The 22443-nt window shown below is 47.3% G+C and overlaps 9 protein-coding genes across 9 annotated transcripts; 2 read left to right on the top strand and 7 right to left on the bottom strand.

The window, feature by feature from the left end:
* Positions 1–265: 265 nt before the first annotated feature.
* Positions 266–5014, bottom strand: N7517_003994 (uncharacterized protein; the record flags this gene model as incomplete). Its single annotated transcript, XM_056721724.1, has 6 exons — positions 266–309; positions 368–748; positions 836–3826; positions 3877–4057; positions 4110–4875; positions 4950–5014. 6 exons carry the CDS (start codon positions 5012–5014, stop codon positions 266–268), a joined length of 4428 nt encoding a protein of 1475 aa, XP_056577974.1.
* Positions 5015–5778: 764 nt separating this feature from the next.
* On the bottom strand, positions 5779–7453 carry N7517_003993 (terpene synthase family protein; the record flags this gene model as incomplete). Its single annotated transcript, XM_056721723.1, has 9 exons — positions 5779–5866; positions 5920–6137; positions 6189–6222; positions 6279–6368; positions 6435–6610; positions 6762–6895; positions 6967–6985; positions 7042–7168; positions 7218–7453. The coding sequence occupies 9 exons, from the start codon at positions 7451–7453 to the stop codon at positions 5779–5781; spliced, it is 1122 nt and encodes a 373-aa protein (XP_056577973.1).
* A 1893-nt stretch (positions 7454–9346) lies between these two features.
* Positions 9347–9819, bottom strand: N7517_003992 (uncharacterized protein; the record flags this gene model as incomplete). Its single annotated transcript, XM_056721722.1, has 2 exons — positions 9347–9632; positions 9689–9819. 2 exons carry the CDS (start codon positions 9817–9819, stop codon positions 9347–9349), a joined length of 417 nt encoding a protein of 138 aa, XP_056577972.1.
* A 491-nt stretch (positions 9820–10310) lies between these two features.
* On the top strand, positions 10311–11234 carry N7517_003991 (SDR family NAD(P)-dependent oxidoreductase; the record flags this gene model as incomplete). Its single annotated transcript, XM_056721721.1, has 2 exons — positions 10311–11016; positions 11074–11234. The coding sequence occupies 2 exons, from the start codon at positions 10311–10313 to the stop codon at positions 11232–11234; spliced, it is 867 nt and encodes a 288-aa protein (XP_056577971.1).
* Positions 11235–11921: 687 nt separating this feature from the next.
* On the bottom strand, positions 11922–12344 carry N7517_003990 (uncharacterized protein; the record flags this gene model as incomplete). Its single annotated transcript, XM_056721720.1, has 1 exon — positions 11922–12344. The coding sequence occupies one exon, from the start codon at positions 12342–12344 to the stop codon at positions 11922–11924; it is 423 nt and encodes a 140-aa protein (XP_056577970.1).
* Positions 12345–13246: 902 nt separating this feature from the next.
* Positions 13247–14467, top strand: N7517_003989 (Zn(II)2Cys6 transcription factor domain-containing protein; the record flags this gene model as incomplete). Its single annotated transcript, XM_056721719.1, has 1 exon — positions 13247–14467. The coding sequence occupies one exon, from the start codon at positions 13247–13249 to the stop codon at positions 14465–14467; it is 1221 nt and encodes a 406-aa protein (XP_056577969.1).
* A 555-nt stretch (positions 14468–15022) lies between these two features.
* N7517_003988 (cytochrome P450) lies at positions 15023–16972 on the bottom strand (the record flags this gene model as incomplete). Its single annotated transcript, XM_056721718.1, has 5 exons — positions 15023–15200; positions 15272–15441; positions 15503–15779; positions 15880–16739; positions 16919–16972. 5 exons carry the CDS (start codon positions 16970–16972, stop codon positions 15023–15025), a joined length of 1539 nt encoding a protein of 512 aa, XP_056577968.1.
* A 304-nt stretch (positions 16973–17276) lies between these two features.
* On the bottom strand, positions 17277–19024 carry N7517_003987 (class I SAM-dependent methyltransferase; the record flags this gene model as incomplete). The annotated part of the gene is made up of 2 exons (XM_056721717.1): positions 17277–17516; positions 17588–19024. 2 exons carry the CDS (start codon positions 19022–19024, stop codon positions 17277–17279), a joined length of 1677 nt encoding a protein of 558 aa, XP_056577967.1.
* A 1547-nt stretch (positions 19025–20571) lies between these two features.
* N7517_003986 (COP9 signalosome complex subunit 1) lies at positions 20572–22197 on the bottom strand (the record flags this gene model as incomplete). The annotated part of the gene is made up of 4 exons (XM_056721716.1): positions 20572–21570; positions 21622–21902; positions 21956–22000; positions 22080–22197. The coding sequence occupies 4 exons, from the start codon at positions 22195–22197 to the stop codon at positions 20572–20574; spliced, it is 1443 nt and encodes a 480-aa protein (XP_056577966.1).
* Positions 22198–22443: the final 246 nt, after the last annotated feature.

The following is a 22443-nucleotide window of genomic DNA, read 5'->3' as shown; positions in this document are numbered from 1 at the left end:
AGTAGAAACAGATATGTAGCCAAGTAGCAGGCATCAACTCCCACCTACAAAAGGGGGTTTGAACCCTGAATCCTATAAGTCTGCGTAGACTGGACGACTAAATGACTGTCTGGCAATATAATCCAATGGAAGAGTTATGTCTAGGTGGCACACTTAGTCGCCAGTACTCAGTCTTCAAAGAATATCTCAATCGAAGCACCTTTCACAATATTCATCCATCCACCACCGCCAGCCAAAGCCAAAACCACAACTTGATCTCCAACAGTTAACCTGCGCACAAACTCCCCCTGATCATCTGCACTAACAGCCCTACGTCCAGCAAAGTCAAGATGCTCGCGATTACGTTCACTGTCCGCATACCAGGTACATTCGAACCGATGGGTTGTTTTCGAGCGGTGTTTGTTCCTCGCCCACTCTCGACGCAGGACAAGCTGGCCGTCCCGCAGGATAGCAAGTTCGAACCAGCTGTCACTCGTGAATGAGCCCTCCGGACGATCGGAAAACCAGCGGTCATCGCTCCATCCCTGATCGCGCCCTTCAATCACAACATGGACTCGTGGCACAGGGAGCTTGATAGTATCGGGGAGTGTCTCGCTGATCAAGTATTTGTCTTCACGCACAATCTTGGGGACGGCGTCAGAGTACCAGGCAGTATCTCCGTGGAGGCTCCAGGGGCACGAATTTAACTCTGCGCCGAGTATGATGGACCATGAAGTACGGCTTGAGCGAGTGGTTGGAGTGATGGTTACTGGGTTGGGCGTTATAGTTGACCTATTACTCGGCTGCACAATCGCGATACAACTATTACGGCTGGAGCACCAATCCACGGGCATACGGCCAAAGGTGTCTTTGATGGTCAGGTCGGCGTCTGCATGAACGAGGAGCTCGGCGATTTCCGGCATATCGCGCTCCGCCGCGTAGTGGAGTGCTGTCTTTCCGAGCTTGTCTTGGGAGTTGATGTTGGTTGAACTCTCAATTAACAGTTGTATTGTTCGAAGTAACTGTCTGTCGACGGCCTTTATAAGCAGAGTTTGGCCATGTATATCTGTCGGCTCGAGGAATGAATATTCCAATGTCGCTATTTTCGGCACTATCTCAGCCATAAGATCGGCAGAGCCGGTTTCGATGAACCGATGGAGAACGATGGGCTGGTCCTTTTTGCTAACCAAGTCCAGGATGCCATCTGCGTCTGTATCCGCCACGACTTTCACCATCGCCTCGCACACGGCCTTGAAAGTCTTGGAGCGGGAGGCATAGTCATGATCCGCATGGCTAAGTTTGGCTGTAGCATGCAAGAGTGGGATATTACCGTCCTTGTTCTTTGAGGTCAGGAGTTTGCGAAAGTCAGAATATGAGACATGGGCTGCAATGGACTGAAAGTGCACTGCCCTATCCCAGTCCAGGACAAGGTGAATGATGTTCTCACCCATATTGCCAGATATCAAGGGATCCGCATGTTCAAGTAAAACCTTGAGGATCTGTGCACCATCAGGTCCATCTGTTCTATGAGACGCAATATGAAGAGGCGTATGCCCGGTGCGTTGTTGGATGTTTGGGTTTGCACCGGCATTGATGAGGACTCTCACGGCGTTAAGGCTCTGCCAATGGGTGGCGACATGCAGAGGAGTATCCCTCCAGTCAAAATAGCCAGTCTGTGTTAGGAGACCTTTATCAATTTGTGCGAGTAGTTTGACAGATTCTGGCTGGTTTCTAAGCGCTGCATGGAATAGGGCGGTGCAGTTGGAATGATCTTGGTGGTATAGTAATTTGCGCCTCTGATCCGGAAACCGGCTCAGCGCATCAACCACCAGTTTAACAATTTCATACTGGGATCCATTGTCACCAAGGAGGGCTAGGTTGAGTATTGACTTTCCATCAGTGTCGTAGTGCTCGACGATAGCCTGGAGTGCTTCGTCTGAGAGCGATCGCAGAATCCGGTCAACCACTTTAGGCAACCCCTGCGAGGCGGATTCAAGAAACGGGGATCGGGGTCGAGCAGTCTTGTCCGTAGGGTCAGCCCCATGTTCGAGGAGGATCAAAGCGATCTCCTCCCGGCAAGTCTTACAGGCCAGCCATAGTGGTGTTTGCTCATCGTTATCTTTCGAATTGACGTCGGCTTTCCCAGTTCCAATCAACAACCTCACTACAGACATATGGCCCTGTTGGGCGGCCCAGGCGATTGGTGTCCGACCGTGATCGATGTCCTTTGAGTCAATATCCGACTCACTCTTTTTCAGGAGCTGGTCAACTACAGTGTCATGTCCAAGGTATGATGCCACCATCATAGTATTTGTGAACCTTTGGATCGCAGTGGATGGGTCGGCCATCATGTAGAGGCGGGACCAGATATTGAATCTTCGGGATGAAGTATTGCAAACTTGGAGCACCAGCTGCAATAACTCCTCTGTCGCTTGCTTTTGGGCTTCCCGGAAATGGGCCGTCCAGAAGGACGCAGCATATCCAAGAAACTCAAACCCTGAAAGTAATTCCCCGAGGCTGACCTCATCTGGCATCTGGTAGTCATCAAAATCCGAGAATGTGAGCGGAACAATACAACTTGTTGCGAGAATAAGCTCTGACTCCACGGGGTGGAGAGAATGTTTCCATCCATCGAGGACCTCGTGGCTCCCAACAAGAAACTCTTTTGCTGTCTGGTGGATCAAATAAATCCTTTGACCTAGGATAGTAACAAAAAGACCACACATGTCTCTTACTGTAGACTCAAATCTTTCCTCGTCATCAAGATCAGCTTTGAGATCATCGTATGACTTGTGCTGTAGTTCAACCGTGAGAGCAACATTCAACTCCTGCAGAGTGAGCGGCCTGCTGGATGCAACCACAATGGAAAGTAACTTCCGTGCTTGCGGTCGTTCCGCATCATCTATTCTGGAAAGAATTGCTTCATATGCCTTGTCGACTGTCGGTGGAAGAGATCTGACGATGTCTTTCAGCTTCCTACTGGTAGGGCGAATTGTTCTGTAAAGTATGTCGAACACAAGCGTTGCCCAGAGATATGTCCGATGCGTCATAGACAGAAGCTCAGTTTCAAGGGTGGCTTGCTCCGTAGCATTGAGTCTCAGTTCCAAGGCTAATCTCGACAACTTCCATTTGATCACTCTGTCTATCTCACGGCCAATGGCTTCTGATTCTTGTTCCCCAGCAAGTCGGATTGTTGGGAAATTATGCGTGAGATCTGCGAATCGTCGTTGTATGTCATAATAAGGACGGCTGGTGACAAGAAATTTGAGGCGTGAACCCCTCTCTTCAGAAATTGCTTGCTTGTAGAACGCGCTGAGTACGTCGATGATCTGGTACCGCCCGTTCTCTGCGCATTCATCGAGCCCGTCCAAGATGCAGATGATCTCTCCAGCCTTTGGGTCAGAGGCTGCCTTGAGAAGGATGTTCCAAAGCTTTTGGAAGAGCTGAAGCAGCTTGCTGCCCTCGGCTCTATAATCCTTCATCGCATGTTGAATAAGTGAGTTTCGCTGCGAGAAGAGTTGGTGCAGAAGGGCCGACAGTGCCGTAGTAACGCTGGTCTGGTCTTCATTGTCATCCTTGAAGAAGAAGTAACAAACGGCACGGGATTCGGTAGCTTCGAGTTCTATTTCCTGGTCAATCAGATACTTGGCCAGAACCGATTTGCCACATCCTGGGTCCGCGGAAACCCAAAGAAGAGTCGAAGAGTCGCTTTTATGCCAATGGTGGAAGTTCTCGTGCTGTAAAAACCACTCGCAAGTCTCGTCAAGTCTGTCGGGATTTCGGTCTTTGTACTGTTCGTAGTCTGAAGTTCGTAACATTTGTAGACACTCACGACTGTCCTTGGTTTCTAGAATGGATTTAGGTCCTTGCTATCTACCAGGCGACTAGAATGCGTACCAAAGCTCGGTGTCAGTTCCACATCTATAGCCTTGGTCATGAGCTCTTCGAGATCATCTTTCACCATCTCGTAGCCTTTGTCACTTCTTCCACTGAATTTAACCATTGTCATATGGTTTCCATCCAAGGTCCTTGCACGCTGACTCGGATGGTCAAGAGTCGAAGAGTCAGGTGGGACAATCTTGTGGTCTGTCAATATTCGAAGCTGTAAGGGGGGTAATCATCATACTCACAAGTTGATTGAGACCTCCCCATCGGATACCAGACATTCCTTTGGATTCCTGGAAAGTGCGGACAGCGAGAGCGGCTCTCCGCTGCTCCCATTGCACAGCAAAGGACTCGCGGCATAGTTCAAGCTCGGGTCCAGTCGGCAACAGTGCATGTACAACCTCAGAATTCACATCCATCCCTAGAAGAGAGCTTGCAACACGAGCAACCCCCTCCCCTAAGGATGCCCACTCCCTGCTACCCCGATGTGGCGTTCCAAAGAAGAAAATTCCGATGGTCGAGCTGTAGATTTTCCGTATCGCTTCATCGGGGTCATGTTCGGATCGTCTAAGAGCCTCCTTGACTAGGATTCCTCCAAGCGAATGGGCGACAAAAATCAAACGGCGAGCTGGCACTTTCCTCCTCTTCGCTTCCAGTACATACAAGAGATTCCTCGCATGAGAGAAGATGTTACCCTGGTTGACCGCATGGTACCCTTGCTGAACATTTGTGTTATAGCCAAAGGTCATTATCCTAGCCTGGGGAAGATCGTCCTTGAGCAGATCCCCCGGCCAGAATACGCCGGTTGTCGCCCCATTTTCCTCATCCTGCGTCGCTGAACTTCCCGCCTCCTCTTGTCGTTTGCGAGTATGACCTAATAGTCGACTTAATCCTCGAGATTTGCTCTTCTTTCCAACCTCCGACGATAAACTATCTGGTGGAGACGGGGAGTTTGGGTAAAAGGTCCAAGTCTTGCGGGGATGTCCTTGGAGGCCGTGCACGAAGATGACGCTGGCAAAATTGTGATTTATGTCAGTAAGTTAGGTAAGGTGCGGCACGATCCGAGGGAGAGATCCGAAACTCACTCTGCTGCCGCATCCTGCGGGTCACTCAACACGGTCAGCCCGACAGGACTTACAGTTGTACCCATTATCTTTTTCAAGAAAGAGACCGCGCAACGTCTAGAAAGAGAGATCCGGCGATAATATCGCAGTCGGACAGGGTCTGTTTATTCATCTAACAAGTTGCGAGGTGTTTGGGATTCGTGCGGGGATAGAGAGAGAGAGAGCTTACGTGGCTTAGTTTTTACAGAACAAAACCAGCGCGAAGCTTAGCGCCTGCTCGTATAGAAGTGGATATGGATCGACATCCAAAGAAGGTTCCGGCCGTCTAGAACAAGAAGTGGAATGAGGCATGATGGGACTAGTCTGACACAACTACGCTAGACCTTGGCTTATCTCAGCTCAAGAGATCTGGACCTACTACATCACGACAATGGCAGTTGGCGCCTATACCGCTGGGTAGATAGAAGCACAAAAAAATAAAAAACATACAACAGTGAGGATTCGCTGGTGGTCACCCACCCAACTACTAACTCACCGGCGTGTGGCTTAAGTACGGCTGAGCGGACGGGAAGCCCTGTTTTCCACACCCTATGGTCGTATGTACAGGACATACTACTGGATAGAATTATAGCCCTAAATAATGATGAAATATATGTTGGTCAAGCCAATTCCGAGAATGACAAAGACTAGCTGGTACAATCAATCAAAACAATCAAATCCCTTTCATATGTATCTCCATCTTTGATCTTAGTTGATTGGTCTCCTTTCTTGTAATCTTTGTCTAGCTTTTGATGTCGTCTAGACTTATAACAACTGATCCCATGCAGTTTGCGTTCCTGATATTGACTAGCTATGGATTACTTTCTCCACGAAGGTTCAATAATCGGGTATGACGAGTCTTTTCTCCATCAGTCCCTAGATAACGTGTTGACTTGAAACTTTTCAACTATTGTCAGCATCTTTATAGTTTCAACTTCGCAAATGAGCTTACCTCCAGTGGAGATTCCCTAGGGCCAGGCCCTTACGAAGATCAATGAACTCCAGGACTTGTCGGTCGATTTCTTCCCCCCAAATAGGCAAATCGGCTAGAATAGCATACCATCGTTTATAGCAATCATTAAGCCTCTCGCCAATTTTATCCACAGCATCTTGAGTAGATATACCTTGTTCCATAAGAACAATAATCAAATTGTGATCGGATCTTTCTTCCTAGACAGAAACTTAACACGTGAGAACGTATCCGGGGTATCACATGCTTACCAGGTCTTTTCTATAAGAAATAAGGTCGTTAACGCTGGAAAAAATAAATTAGTCTTCTATCACCACTTCTGCCTCTTAGGCCTTCCTTACAGATGTATCATTTTTATTGAGAGAAAGCTTAACTCTTGAAGGCATGGATGGTCTCTAACATGTGGCGGAAGATTAATGCCGAGAACAATTCTAGAAAATCAAGTTAGTATGCTTGACTGTACTCTATCTAGTGCTATTAACTCGAAGGAAACTTACTCGCATAGGGTGAAGGTTGCTGTTGCACCGATAGTCTTCCTTCGCATTTCCAAATAATGCTGTACATCGCGTGAATTTGGTCGCAAGTCATGTGTATCTTTGACTTGTTGAAGTTGCCCACGGAAGAATTCTCGGTGTGTCTCTCTTATCCGATGTTGCGCCGCTGCCATGTTACTCTAACTTTAGTAACTAATGCAATAAAATAGAGTTTAAATTAGTATACTTGGCTTAGCATACCTTGAGATGAGAGCTAAATTGTTCTATTAGCTTGCACTTGCTTATAGTAGTAGGAGATCAGGGTAGTACCTTTTTTATACGGTCCCATACTGTCTGAAACACGTATCCAAGGGGATCCTCGCAAGCTGAGACAGATGGCCGTGTTCCATTCATGATTGCCATGGTGCTTTCTATTTCCTCCTGAGCTGCAACTGGGTTATCCCTCAGGTCTCCCTCGTCAAACTCTATAAGTGATAGAATATTAGCTAAAGCTTGCCCATGTCTTCACATATCTTGTGATGGCTAAACCACTCACGATCATCAAAAAGAAATACCTAACATTATAGCATTAGTATAATCTATCCTAGCAGGAGTATGGAGAGTTTCATACCCAAACGTTATAGTCTACCAGTATTTGAAAGGCAGCTTCGTCGCAGTATGGTACGCATATCGCAGGCATATAAGCATAGTCAAGGTTGTAGATCTTTGCTCCGTATTCATCATCTTCCTGAAGAGCACTACTCATAATGTTAGCTTTACTCTTCTCCGTCTGAATTTTGTGCATACTTAACAATAAGGCATGTATATTTGGTTTTCGCTCCAACGTAGTGTGGGTTCACAGCTGGTTTGGTAGCCATAATAGAGCAAAACAAATCTGGCAAAGTAATGGAATGGTTTTCACCATCGATTGCACGGCTGCCTGTTTCCAGGCACATATGCGAGTTTGGATCAATTGGCGAAGGCTCATCTGGCGGTGTCCTCCCCAGTAATTCCTCAGTGACAGGCCCTTCATGTGCAATCATCTCGCAATTTCCAAAGGTTTCAAAGCTCTGGTGGAAGGAAAACTGATATTAGAGTCTCAGCCAATATCAGTCGTACCAGATATTGACTAGACTACGGAGGATACTCCCGTCCTTTTAAAGCCATTTTACAAAGCTGACGTGCTCATCTTCTTTAAAGTTCTCGTATCTCTTCTAGGCCCTGCTAAAGAAAAAACTTGTTGTAAAATTATATTCAAGTGTATGCAGCGTATCGTTTTGGGTATTTGGGGCGTAGAGGATTGCCCACGGGCCTTTTCTGTATATTTTTAGGTGAATAGAACGAGTGCTTTAAGACTAAAACGAAAAGATTTGAACAGACAGGATCTATAGACAGAGTAACACAAGGGGAATGATTGGATATAGCAGGTTTCAGGTTGCACACATGCATTCATATTACACAGTCGAACGCAATAATTGTGTCACAACTTAGCTCATGTTTCTCTGTCTTACACTGTGCCCTAAAAATGGTGCGAACACAAACCATTGTTGTTCCTTGACGCCACGATAGGGTGGAGGGAGACCATGGAGTAGAACAGTAGTAAACATTCTGGCTACGAAGGAGAGATGGAGAAGAAGAAAGTCTCTGCTCTTCAGTCTATGCAGCAGCGGGGTATTTATATCAATGCTAAAATTCGGGACTTATGAAGCCGCACAAAGACAAGGCCACGAAATGCAAGTTAAACTCCATTTTAGGATCGTTGTCACGCGAGGCAATTACGCAAGAGCTTTTTATGTCGACGGCTAAGAATAGTGTGAGTAGCCACTTCCTGGCCTGTTCAGAAATGCGCCGACAGATACTGATACTCTGAAGTGGCTTACCTCGATGCTTCAAATATCCGGACCAATGACATCAATGTGGTGAATTGCCAATTTTCGTCCTTAAGCCTGTGATCAAACACTCATCGCTACTCGAACCTGATTAATGACGCTATCAATGCGCGCGATGTGCTCCAATATCTTATAAAAGATGTACCAGTGAACCGGGAAGACATGATCAAGATTATCACCCTAGGGGGCAACGACCCTCCGTACATCCAAGATGATGAGCCAATATTATTAGTCTCGATACTTCTTACTAAACTGATAGTTGAGCATAGTTTGAAAGAACCAATATTCTTAAAGTGCGTTAAAATATTTCTCTGCTTCGAAGAATCATCTGCTTGCCGTGATTGAAGGTCTCAAACTGCTCTGGTTTTTTATGCTAATACTGACACTCTCGCCCACATATTGTGGAAGACATAAGCAGTGCAGGCACTGGAGTTCAACCTCGGAACGGCTCGCGCTGTGATGAACCAGCTTGAAGAAATTAGTAAGATGTCAATCGAGCCCGCAGCTGAATGAGACACTGAATCGCAGTACTTCGGCAATGGAACAGCAGAGTTCCCGTGGCTTCAATAAATAAACTACCGGGAGGACAGGATCGCGTTAGAGCCAGTATTGTGAATTCCAGGAAACACCGAAGGCTAGGTCCCATTCGCTGAAGAAAGAAAATTTCGTGGGGAAGGAATTGCGGTCCCTTCTCCCTCCCTCCCTTAAACGTTCGTAATGCTTAAATTTGTCTAAGCTCTTGAGATTCTACCACATTTACGACTTGACATATTACAACATCTATAGTGAAAGATTTTCGAGTAGTTGGGCAACCGACAAGTGCACTATGAACAAGAACACCCACGTTGTGAAAGTATGAATGTTTGGGGAGAGGAACTAGATAAATTATGTGCACTATCGCTCCAACTCCGCCATCTGACGAAGAAAAGCTCCATTCTTCTAGCTTGCAAGGGGTCGGCACTTGATCTCACCACCTAAGCTTCGGTTCAGAGAACCCTTTCGAATAATGTTATCAGGATCAAGAAATATCTGAACACCCAGTCATATTTAAGCGGAACGATGAACTTCGGTTAACTCCACCAATATCCTCTTACCATTGGTAAGTCCAACCGTTGCTAGTGTCACAGTAGACTCCTTTCTCTCCAATCCCGTTTGCCTATCCTTCAAGACAAAGCTTGAAATGTGGGCGACAGATCCACCTGCCCCAGGCGAGTCTTGTCCCTCACAGCTCGAAAGCAATTCCTCATTGCTAAGGACGGATAATACATTCTGAGCTCGGGTGGCGGCAACAGCTTGTATGTAATCATGGTAATTCATAGATGCGCCGTTGATGCTATTTATAAAAGTCAAAAGCTGCATATCTGGGGATTTTGGGGAAATCAAACATACCGAACTTTGAGGTTGGGACTAAAGCTCTCTTGAATTGCTTTCGAGGACAGCTCATCGTCGGACTGAAAGAATACCGTCTTCAACAACTGGTCGATCCATTCTCCCAGGGCACTGGCTTGGGTTGATGACATATTGAAGGTCGATTTCGGAATCTGCAAAGATTATCAGATAATAAACATGAATATTCACTATGCCTACGCACCAGGACACAATCGCTCAATGATAGGAAGCGATGGGATAATTATGTTGGATATATATAGTTCATCAAATGACGTCAATGTTCCGCAGCAATCCTAGTTCCGCTGCGGAAGACTAGCCTCATTCGAGTTCACGGATTCTGCTTTGATCAAATAGATTTAAGAAAAATGTGTAATTTTAATTCTCTTAATGCCAATACTTCAGTCCGCGAATGAATAGTCGCAAGGAATGACGCGGGTCCATGGAAGCGATAATGGGCGGAAGCAGGAGCGGAAGCCACAATAGGTGGAACTGCATTAGTGTTATGATGTATGATAGATATGAAGCACATAAACGACAAAAAAGACACCAGGAAGACTCCAACTTTCCATTATTTCTTGAGTCATCTTGTCGCTCAACTCCTTTCGATCTCAAATTCCCAATCATGGCTGCATGGAACACATTTGTTCCCACCATTCACCACACGACATATGCTTCGATTTCCGAGACAAATCCGCGTCTTCGATGCGATGGCCGAGTCATTTTCATCACGGGAGGAGGCCGCGGTGTTGGACGTGCAATTGCAAAGTCTTTCGCTATAGCCCAAGCTGAGGGACTTTTCATCATTGGGCGAAGTGAGCAAGATCTACAGGAGACGTTGAAGGAAATCGCAGCTTTGAACCAAGTTTCTGAGGGCAAGATCAAGTTAGCGTACCATAAAGCAGACATATTGGACCCAGAGGCCGTTTCCGCCGCGTACGCTGCGGCTATTGCTACCTTTGGTCGAATTGATGTTCTGGTACAAAATGCAGGATATCTAGATGACCACCTCTCCATCACCAAATCGAACCCGGACGACTATTGGCGATGTTTTGAGGTGAATGTGAAAGGAGGGTTGAATGTGATACGCGGCTTCCTTGAAACTGACCCGAAAGCTGGTGCTACAATCATCAACATTGGATCTGGCGCCGGCCATATCCCTTACATACCAGGGTATTCCGCATACTCGGCATCGAAACTTAGCCTTGCAAAGATTGTGGAATATGTCCAGCATGAAAATCCTCAGTTGCGTGTTTTCAATATCAATCCCGGTGCCATTGCCACCGATATGCAAGCGAAGGCTGGTGACTTGGCTGCTACTGACGAAATCGGTATGTACCTCCACTTCCATGTTCGCCACCACTCATTCTAATAGCAATCCTCATCAGGGCTGCCTGGATCATTTTGTGTGTGGTTGGTATCTACTGAAGACGCGGATTCTTTTAAGGGGAGATTCCTCTGGTCCAACTGGGACGTCGATGAGCTCGTAGAGCGTGCAGATGATATTCAGTCTCAAAACCTCTTGGTTCACGGGCTGAATGGACTTTGAAATATACTAGACAGTCCCTTCGATTTCGTGAAACTTGTACCAACCAATTTTGAAAGGGTACGTTGTCAATTTCTTGGATTGCTTCAAATCGAGCAAATTTATAATGCCACGCCACGATTTCACTCAATAGTAGGGCTTCCATGTTGTAGTCAAAGCTGCTATGATAATATGATAATGCTGAAACTATTAGTGAACAGTTTAGCTTTTCTGAAATTTGTTGTCTATATGTTACAGCTAATTATTCTTATCCTTTGATAAACTAGAGGACTAATCAAGGGAAGAAATATCTATGAAACCTTCTAGTATTGATAGATTACCCTAGTAAGAAGATAGTCTAAGGCCTCTATCTCAAAGACTGAATTATTAAAGGCTAGCTGGTTCCGAATCTTGGCCCACGTTGATTAATTCGTCACTCTTGGGACAACTTACCACTTCAGAAGCCATTGCATCTGTTTATTTTACTTTGTACTCCGTGTTTGAATCGGTAGCCTACACAGGTGGGAAAGAAAAGAAGCACGGTAACCCACCATGTTGATCGATGACTGACATTGTTCTTATTTCGAATGATACTTATCAACGCAGAGTCGAGTCTGCCCGAATCTGGTGAGATATAGCGATAGCTTCCATTGTATCACTGAAGCTCAACCTTGAAATTCGTCAAAGCACTGCAAAAGAAGGTCAAGCAGACTAAACATCAAATTGACTCTCCTTCTCTTTCTTAGCCTTCATCTCAGCTATTTCCCTTTCATCAAGATTGCAAATGATATCCAGCACATTGGTATGCCCATCTTTCTTGCTAGTGCCGAGATAGAAGGACACGGCCGTGAAGTATTGTTCCGGTGAAGAAACTCTGTATGACAGGGCATCATCCTTAATTACCTCAAGTACTGTCATATTACCGGAGCCACCAACGATGTCATTTTCCACATCTCCGCCGATGTGATATCGCGCCCACACAGCATCACCGTACCTCCGATCGCGAATGGCATCGATATATAAAGGAGCCCAAGGGTCATTTGCCGATCCGAAACGACCTTGTTGAATATCACGGATTGGATAATCCAGGAATAGCTGTTCCGTCAGTCGATCTTCTGGGACTGTTGGATCCATAATCTTATCATGTTAGCTCGTCTTCAGGGACTAGAAGGCGTGTATAGGTTGCTGTTACCTCTCTAGACCTGGCATAAGATATGCGACAAGATGGGAAATTCAGTATCTGAACGGTGCGAGTGAGAGGAAAAGTCGTGGAAGAGTCCGCTGCGAGGGGTCAACGCCCAACTTACCGCTTTTGTGTTTAGTTATCTCGTAGTTACTAGTCAACTCAGGCCACAATCCGCTACTAGGTAGGAAACCTACTAGTGCCGCGCGGTGAATTAGCTGACCACGAGAAAATCATCCGGCCATCCCGAAGGCTTTTTTTAGTGATCCACGGGTCGCACGTTTTTCTCAACCCCAGTGGCCTGGATAAGAGCTTTAGAGCTCGTTCACTAAGGTTCGCCAAGCATCTGCGATAGATGTTGAAACAACAGTGTTGATGTTTATCACCTAATCTCCCAATAGTCACATGATCACATCCATAGTACTAGACTCTTTGAGTCCATTCCTCTAGTTATCCTCTTCTCTTGCATAGCTTCATACAATATCATCATTGTGCTTTCATGATCTGTCTACTCTGGTAGAGTCGAACAAGCAGAACACGAGAGTGGCTACTTAGCCCAATCAAAGATCAAGGTTGTACGGGTGATAAACTGGAACCTAGCAACTAGCTGAACAGGTCATTTAGATAATGCTTCATTGATTGCTAAAAGTACGTAAAGTGGAAGATGAGGAACTCAGGCGGAATCTGCCACTCCAGACCGCCCAATTCAGAACTCGGGTCACCTGACACAATGTCAAGCCAGTAAAAGGATCCCGAGCGGAAAGCTTATTTGACTGTAACAAAATTTTCCATTGCTATTGCTGTCTACGGTAGATTTTTTTCAACTCTCTTAGTTGGCTGTGAGTTTCTCAAAATGCCAGCTCCTTACCCAAAAGCATGTATAAGCTGCGCAAAATCGAAGCGGCGATGTGACATGGCTTCCCCCCGCTGTTACCGTTGCAAAGTACGCTCACTGGAGTGTCAATACCAACATACGCCTATTACTCGAGAAACAAATACATCGGTTTCAGAACAAACCTCAGCCATTTCCACTGCATTCGAGGGGCGCTCCGTTAGTAATGCTCTCCGCGGTAATGGGGATGACGCGGCAGAGGGAACTGGTCTTGTCTTTGAAGATACTTTAATGGATATGTCACTTCCATCATTCCCTGACTACAATCTTGACTGGCAGGATATTATGGAAAACATTCAAGACTTTGCCGTTCCCGATCAATTAAGGGTGAACGACTCTCCCAGTAGAAGTGTATTGGCAGGGGAGATTTATCAAGCTCGAATCATCTACTCTGTCAAAAGAATGAAGTCTCTTCCAAGTTCCTTCGTGTCAGAAGGAAGAACATCTTTCATACACACAAGTCTGTATGAACCATATACCCCTCAGGCAATCCAAGATATTCTAGGTCTCTGTGCCCTGTATGACAGGAAGACAGAGGCGAACCAAGGCTTAGTCCATCGAATTATCACTCAACTGGCAGATCGCCTCATTGTAGATTTTGCGCATCTTTCTGCACTGGAGCAGCTTGCCTCGGTTCAAGCCATGACCCTGTTACAGATTATCAGGCTATTTGATGGAGATATCCGCCTACGGGGCGACGCAGAAAGAACAGAACCTCTTTTCGTCGAGTGGATACGCCAGCTCCAGCATCAAACACAACAACTTTTGGGAACTAGAGAGGACATGGCGTGTCAGATTTCTAGCGAAACAACAGGGTCGTGGCAAAATTGGCTATATGCTGAAAGTCTGAGACGAACTATCATTATGGGATATACGCTGCAGGGACTCTACTGCTTTCTCAAGAATGGATGGGACGATTCGCACCATGAGTTCGGGATTTTATCCTTTTTTGCGCAGAAGGCTCTTTGGGCTGCAAGTTCCGAGCCTCAGTGGAAATCATGCCTCAATAAGCACGACCCTCTCGCAGTTCGATTTAACACCTGGGATGAAGATATCTCAGCTGCCAAACCAACAGATATTGATGATCTTGGCATGACAATGATGGTTTTGGTGAAAGGTGTAGACTACTGCTCCAGTTGGGCTGGAGATGATAATGCTGAAAAGTTCGGGCTGGTTTCGTGAGTCGAGAATAGATTGAAATGGTGAAACTGTCCACTCTTTTCAGGGGTTCTGAGAATTTCCTGTAGCCGGCAGAGAGAAAACGACATTTCTGGGTATAAACTGGGATGATGATCATATCGATAATCTACAAGAGACATGGGAATAATTTCGAATTAGATATCCCTCTAACTCAAGACCAAAGAGACCAATTACATATTCCGCAGTTACCAATAGATGGAGCCCACTTCTAATCAAATGGAATGTATTATGCGAATAGTGCAAAACCAGGCTACCTCCATTGAACAAATTTAGATCAAAGTCCAGCCGCCGTCGGAAATCATGAAGACGCATAAAAAGACGGAATCAACCCAATAAACGAGTGATACCAGATAGCCATCGCAAAAAAGAAAAAGGCTGACGCGAAGGAAAAGACGTGAAAGTCGTAGTTCTCATAAACCCCACGCAAAACCCTGTCTGTGCCTATTGTACGACCCGAACGCAGACGCATGTCATCCTCATCCACGAACCTCAAACCCAAAGCCATCCCCATAATCATGAAAACAGAGTCATAGGCTCCTAAGAACTCGATACCCCCGCATCGGGGAATCGGTCTTTCAGCGAGACCATAAGAGCCGGCTTATCCCAAAGGAAAAAGACTTTCTGGTCTACCCAGTTGGTGCTCTCTGGACGTAGGGTTAGATCAAAGTGAAAGAGGAGTTTACAGAGGATGAGACAGATTTCGCAGTTTGCCAGACTGAGCGGGGAGAATGTGTTAGTATTAATGAAGGTGTGATATGGATAAAGGGGGGATGGTAAAGAACGCACTGTTTTCCAAGGCAGACGCGTGGACCAAGACTGAATGGCTGCAGGACATCTTTCTTATCATTCTCGAAGACCGGGTCAGATCCTAGCCAGCGCTCTGGCATGAACTTATCTGGGAAGGCAAAGTTGGATTCGGAATGGTAGGAGGCGTAGTGGTGAAATGCCACAGTTGTCTGGTTGCGATTAGTATATAGATTAAAATTGAGAAATATTCAATTGAAACGCATAACGTACATCCTCGGGGACAACATGGCCGTTCACGAGGGCTCCGCCTTGCGGTACAATGCGCGAGAGACTCGTCACAAAGGGCGGGTAGATACGCAGGGACTCCTCGATGACAGCATTCAGGTACTTTAGGTTTTCCACGGTGCGGAAGGTCATGTCACTGTCTTGTTTGAAAGCCGAGCGGATCTCGGCGACGAGTTGGTCCATGACGTTTGGGGTTGAGCACAGGTAGAAGAGACAGCCAGATAGTAGGGTCGCGGATGTCTCGCTACCTGCCACAATCAAACTATCATTTCCAGCATTAGCACGCTTTACCAATTCCTCAAAAAAGTAAAACATAAGAAAAAGGAAGGGGAAAACTTTTGAAAGCAATGAAGATCGCTCACATGAATCCATTAGAATGAATCTCTGCCCGAGACATGATGCGCTCGCTCTCGCGATACTGCCCCTTCTCCTCACTGAGTCCATGCTGGATAATGGCAGACATAAAGTCTGGACGGGACATATTCGACTCCAAGCGTCGGTCAACCTTCTGCGAAGCCAGATCAAAGTGTTCCTGTCCGACGCGCTTCATTTCCCCGGGGATGAAGAGGTCCAAGACACCCTTGAGCAAGGGGAACTCATTTGCAGCTCCAAGATAGGCAAGAGCCTTCATGGAGTTGAAGATCAGCTTGATCCATGGGTGAAGCTGGCTGTCCTTCAGGCAGTCGAAAGACTCGCCGAACATCAGGTCACTGGTGATATCAAAAGTGGTAAAGTTCATCCAACTTTTGATATCGACGATGGAGGTCCCATGCTGGATTTCAGATCGTAGTTTGGTGATCAAGGTATCAACATAGCCTGTGATAAGACCTTCTTGCTCTCTTAGAGCCTTTTCGGAGAAGGCATGGGCTAGTAGTCGTCTCTGCCTTGCATGGGTCGGATTATCGATCGCACAGAGCACATGATCAACCCCATTCACAGGGGCGATATAGTGGCTCCGATTTTTGGGAAAGCAACCGCCAGGTCTGGCGCCATAGATATCCCGATAGGCCTGTGCTGTGCTGAAGGCCAGCTCGTCGGGACTAATACGCAGGACGGGACCGTATCTCTTGTGCAGCGCCAGAATGTCCAGGTGGTTATAACCACGGAGGACAGAGAGATTGTACGGGATGCGAGATATCGCCCATAGCTTTGGACCGGGGAAGTGACGTAGGGGCGACCAGCAAAAGGCGTAGATGACGCTGTAGCTGACCCAGAGTAGGAACTGTCGATCGCATGATTAGCGTGAGTTTCTCTGCAAACTAGTCTGTCAGAGGGAAGGACTAGTTTGATTGCATTGCTCAAAGCTGCTGTGTTTCCCCGGGGAGATATCTTGGAGATGACTGGCTTGTAGGGTGTCCTGCATGAAACAAAGAGTTGGGAGCACGGGGTAATGTAACTTACCAGCCCTCCTGCAGCCGCACCCCAAAAGGCAGGGCCTGATGTTGACCCAGACATGAGATTTGAAGTAAAAGAGGTCCACAGGGCCATGCACGTCCCTAGAGCCATATTTAGTTCGGGGTCATTTTTTCTTTTCGGGAGATTTGAGTTCTGGTAAATGTTCCTTTTGAATTGATTGGACACTCAACCGAAATGAGAAACGAAGCTAGTGTTGCACCAGTTGAATTGTGGTTAGTGGCAGCAAGGAGAGGGGGATCATATCCGGGGGCCAAGGAGTACGGAGAGACATCATTACCGCATTATCGAATTCTGTATTTTTATCTCCGAAAATCCTCAAATCCTAGTCATATTACCAATTGAACTAGTACTGAGACGGCTTCCGACCGTAAACAACATGTAGCTTGCAGTACGTATGCACCGCGGGATTTTTGATATCTCTGCGCACCCCCGCCAAGAAAATCTGAGTATCATCATTCGACCATCCCAACACACGAGTGAAAAGAGCCAGTGAATAGGATTCAACCGCCATAAGAAGGGAACATTGGTTGTACCGACCAATTTCCTTTTGCACGGGATCCCTAGCCCAAACACTCGACGGAACCTAGGACATGGAAGTCAGTCAGGAAACAAGCAAACAAAAAGCAAGACCAGGGAAGAAGGGCAGGGTCGCACCTTGTACACCTCATCTCTCACATCTTCAAAACCAGCCTCAACCAGCCGCTGCCGGTGACCTTCGGCGATATTCATAGGTCGGTGAAACGCCTCACTAGCCTGAGTCAGTCGTTCAAGAAACTCGCACAAAGCCGGCGCAAGACGAATTGAATCATCGTCCGACTTGAGCATGACTTCAAACTCCTGCAACTCAATCCATCCACCGGGACGCAGATGCTCGTAGCTCTGGCGCATCAACCGCGGCCAGTCGGCGATCGCACCGCCGAGATCCCGGGCATGGATGAAGTCAAAGGGCTGACTTGGATTGTACAACCATTGCGATTCAGCGTCGTCCACTACGAAGCGGAGGTTTGGTGGGACCCATGATGGCTGGATGGGACTTAGATCGGTGCCTGTTACCTGGGCACTGGGGAAGCTGTCTGCGAAGTCGATAGCCCAGATTCCGGTGCCAGTGCCGATATCGAGAGCGCGCTGGATGTGGGTGTCCAGTGGGGCTCGGAAGAGTCGGCCGTTTAGCACGAGGTTCCGGACGTGATGGAGGAGATCTTGTCGATCTTGTTCTGGTTCGTCGTTGGGAAGGACGTAGTGGCCTTCGCGGTATGAGTGGTAACGTCTTCCATTTTCGTAAGCGTAGTTTTTCACGTCGGATAGCAATGAGGCTGTGTAGCTGGATGTGTTGTCTGATGGTCCATCACCGAAGACTGAGTCTGAATCGCCGGCTGTTGATGCTACAGATGATGTATCTGCATTATCGTCGTCATCTGGCGATAAAGGGTCATCATTGTTGTCTGGCGATAAAGAGTTCACAGATAGAGATGGCATTGAGGGAGTGCGGTCAAAACTATCGTGATCCACTTCGGGGACAGACATAATTACTGGGTGCATTGGAGCCGGTGGTAAGGAACGCGGTGTTGATAGATCCCTCGTTGAAGACGAGGATTCAATTTGAGTGGATGAGGCACTTGGCCCAGGTACCAATGGGTTTAGGTCCTCGCCATCACTATCCTCAGAGCTTTCCTCTGGAATTGGGGCCAATGCAGGCGATGGAAGAATACACTCTTTGCGTTGACTGATATCAGGCTCAAGCGCAGAGTCCAGCAATGGCAGTTCCGGTATACCCGGCAATCCAAACGCTCGAATTATCGGCCCTGGAATTGAAGAGTCGGGCGACAGTCGCCTAGTAAACTCCGAAGCATCTTCCATTGCCGACTCCATTTGATCAAAAGATCGTTTTAACGGGATACAAGGGACAGGCACTGACTCAGTCTCCGGAATTGGAATTTCCGTCATTTCCGTGGAATTTGGCACATAGTCAGACTCGGTCGACAAGATATGCGAAGGAGCAGGATTCCCTGTCGAGGCTAGGTATCTGTGAGAGGACAAGATATCGGTACCCAGGTCGGTTCTCGTGTTGCATCGCCGGTCGTCCAAGCACATGGGGTAAATACAAAGGAAGTCAATCATGTCGGGAAGAGGTAGCCCTAGGGAGCCAACCTATACAGCAAACAATATACGATCACAGTGAACAATGGACTACTTAGGAAGATAATAGAGAGGAAAAGACTAAATAAGGGCAAGTTGGTCTAAGCAAAAGACTTGACACCTGGAAGAGTCTTCCTTCCCCGGGGTATCACAAGAAATATCAAAAAGGAAATAGGGCCGGAGTATATGACCAATTCTAATATCTACCGCGGGAGTTTGCGACATACAATGGGGCTTTTTGCCAGCAGAAACCGAAGAATTTCATGAATTTTTGCTTCTGATAAACCAAAGGTATTTATACTAATACATCTTGCATCTCGCCGTAACGTGGTGCGCTACCACGGAGGAAGAATTTGACTAGCACCTTGAGATTCGTAAATTCAAGTGCAATCATCACAGAGCACGCACGCCCCCAACAATGAATATTGATGAAATCAGAGTCCGCGCGCTACCGAGCATGAAGGGGCCTGCAACACTCGTAGAGGACTTGAGAATAGGCTATAGTATACATTCATTCAGCACTCCGGCCATGCCTAGATGACTGTTAGATATCAATTGGCATCTTTAAGCTGGGGGATCATGCACACAACCCGGCGTTGATGTCTGTTTCGGCCATGGGGGATTCGTTTCCATGGTCTTTCCATTTGCTCAGCAGTACTAGATCTCATCTCGTTGATGTCTATGGGCGCATCGATGGATCTTTTGTAAATAGAAAGAGAAAACAGGGTATACGATATTGCCGTGGGCTTGAAAGAGCTGGCTTGGACATTTGAGTATACTCGCTTGGGTGGTCCTTCTGTCCAAGCCGGAATGCTTGCTGCTTTCCCCAAGATCGGTGAACTCATTCGAGGTAAGATGTTAAAATCACTTCATTGATAATGACTATATATAAGGCAGCCTGAATGATGAACTGAGAGACGAAGAGAAGATGGTTGATATCATATGGAAGATGACTATTTGTAGACGCCAAAGACAAACAAAGACCTCTTCAAGGCGGTAGAAAAGGCGGGAATATGATTTCCCCTTTGGGGAGATTATCTATGCAGGGAGCCGAACCCTACATACATGTAAATAATCCCGTTGATCTTTAAATCTTTTCTCCGTGTGTTTACCTCTACGGACATTCGTTGGGATGCCTTCTAGTTAAGTGCTCTATATATTGCCCACTCCTGGCCAAGTCGTGTTGCACAGACTACTAACCAGATTGGATCGGCGGGATTGATATCCTGTCGAGGGTCGGACAAGGTGAGAATGATGTATTCAGCTACCCGGTGACCCTTCCAAACACAGTTGTGCGATGTTTCATGTGGTTTAAGGGTTTACTATCATTGGAGTAAAGTATACGTGCAGGAAGACCTCACTGAGAGTTGAATTTGATTTCTGTAAGCCATATAGATCTGCATTGTAGTTGCAATTGCGGCTGGAGCATCGGGGTATTATCTCATTTGTCATCATTCATGCGCCCGGATCGCCTGGAGTCGAGGGGGTTCTGTCTCTATCAATTAGTCCCTACCCGAGCCTCGAGGAAACCGTGCACCCTTTCCTGGTCCAGATCCTTCTCCCTTTTCGGGCTTGACCTCGAGTCCGGCGTCGAGGACAGCGGCATGCAGAATCCGCCAGTGGGCCTCCTCGTTGAATTCGCGCAGGCTCTCCAGAGTGGTACGCTGCACCTCTGCCCGCAGGTCGATCTGGTTCGACACCAGCAATCCCTTCTCGAGGTCGATGCGAGCGTTCAGCACACCGTCCTGGATGAGGCCAACCAGCTCTTGCACAAACGGCGACGAAATATCCGTGGGGCGCGCTTCGCCGCCAACGACTGTAGGGGCAAAGATCTTCGCCATGGAGTCGAGTGTGACACGGCTGAAAGGAATCATGTACTGCTCGATTGATTTGGTGCGGATGCGTTTGTACAAGTGGGGGATGTGGCGCTGAAGGTGAATGTCGAGTAGGTAGTCAGGGCGATAGGCTTCGAGAATGTCAAGGCATTGGCGGAACTTGAAGTTGCAGAAGAAAGCGATGGCGCGGCGGATATGAGGCTCCAGTTCGAGGAAGTTGCGGAAAGTCTGGCTTTCAAGCACGTTTTTCTGCAGCTCGTCGCGGGTCATAGAGGCGAGAGCACAGAGACCACCGTAGACAGCGACATCGTTGGGGGTGATGACTTCATTGTAGTTGTCCCCCAGATCCGGCGGGATAGACAAGAAGGAGTTTGCTGCTTCGAGGTATGAGCCTTGGTGCATTTGTGACAGAGCTGAAGCGGCTGTGATTTTAGAGAGGTTTTTGGCTGCGTCATCTGGCTTTGACTGAGAGTTGCGCAGTCGGTGCACGTTTGACTGCACAGACAGCCAGTCGCCGCGTTCGGTAGCAACGTTGACCATCTTGAAGAGCATGGAAGTGATGTGGTTGGGAGTGGTGCAGTAGTCTCTCATGCGAGAGTAGGCTTTGGAGGCAGCAGGCAGGTCACCAGTCTCGTAATGATGGTTGCCCAAATCCTCATGACCCATCTATAGAGGTCAGTGTCACGCATCTCCAATCCCAATATTTTCACTCCTTACCCGAATGCTTTCTTTAATCAAATTGTTTTTATATCCCCGTAGCTCATGTTCCAATCGCTCAGTCTGAGTCTGTACGTATCGACTGGTTTCCTGGACCCAAGCGGCGTCAAGCGAAGCGTCAGGATCATTCGGGGCTACTTCCGCCAACGCGCGAACCGCCCTCTCGTATCTCGAAACGTCTTTGCTGCTTCTAGCTTCGGCGATGGCTGCCTTGAGGGCGTCGGTGGAGAGCAATGGGGAGCATGTGCCGATGAGGTAAAGACGGTCGTAGCGGGTGCGCCCTAGCTATGCATTAGAATAGGAAGTCTACCTGGAGACAAGAAAGATCTCTCACCAGTGTAGTTTGCAATATAGGTATCAAGATCGAACTTGGGGGGCTCTGCCAAAATCAAGCGTGTCAGCGTTATCTGGCACAGCAACATAATCGCGGAGATAGCCCCGCGCGGAGATCAACATACCTTCCACTTTCACTGGTACCCTTGTTCGGGGAGTAGCAACAGCTGTAGTAGCTTCCAGAGCTGCAGCATCCATATCTGCCCGAGACGGACCAGAGGCATCTGGAAGCGTGGTATTCATCTTGCCGGACTGTTCAGATGATGGGATGCGGGCAGAACTGAGACTGGCGAATTATCTTGCAGAACTGGAGCTTGATTGACAAAGCTAGTTTTGTGGAGTTTTCTGGAGGTGAAGACAGCAGCTAATTTAAACGCTAAGAACAATATGCTGTTTAGGGCAGAGTGTATGAAAGGTGGGTGACAGTCACTAGGTTGATCATTGTGATGGGTGATTGATTATCCGGCAGATCCCCACCGCCGAATACAC

This window comes from Penicillium concentricum (assembly GCF_028827145.1).
Source record: "Penicillium concentricum strain IBT 3081 chromosome Unknown utg000002l_segment0_segment0, whole genome shotgun sequence".
NCBI lineage: Eukaryota > Fungi > Ascomycota > Eurotiomycetes > Eurotiales > Aspergillaceae > Penicillium > Penicillium concentricum.
This window is presented reverse-complemented; position numbering and strand designations above follow the sequence as displayed.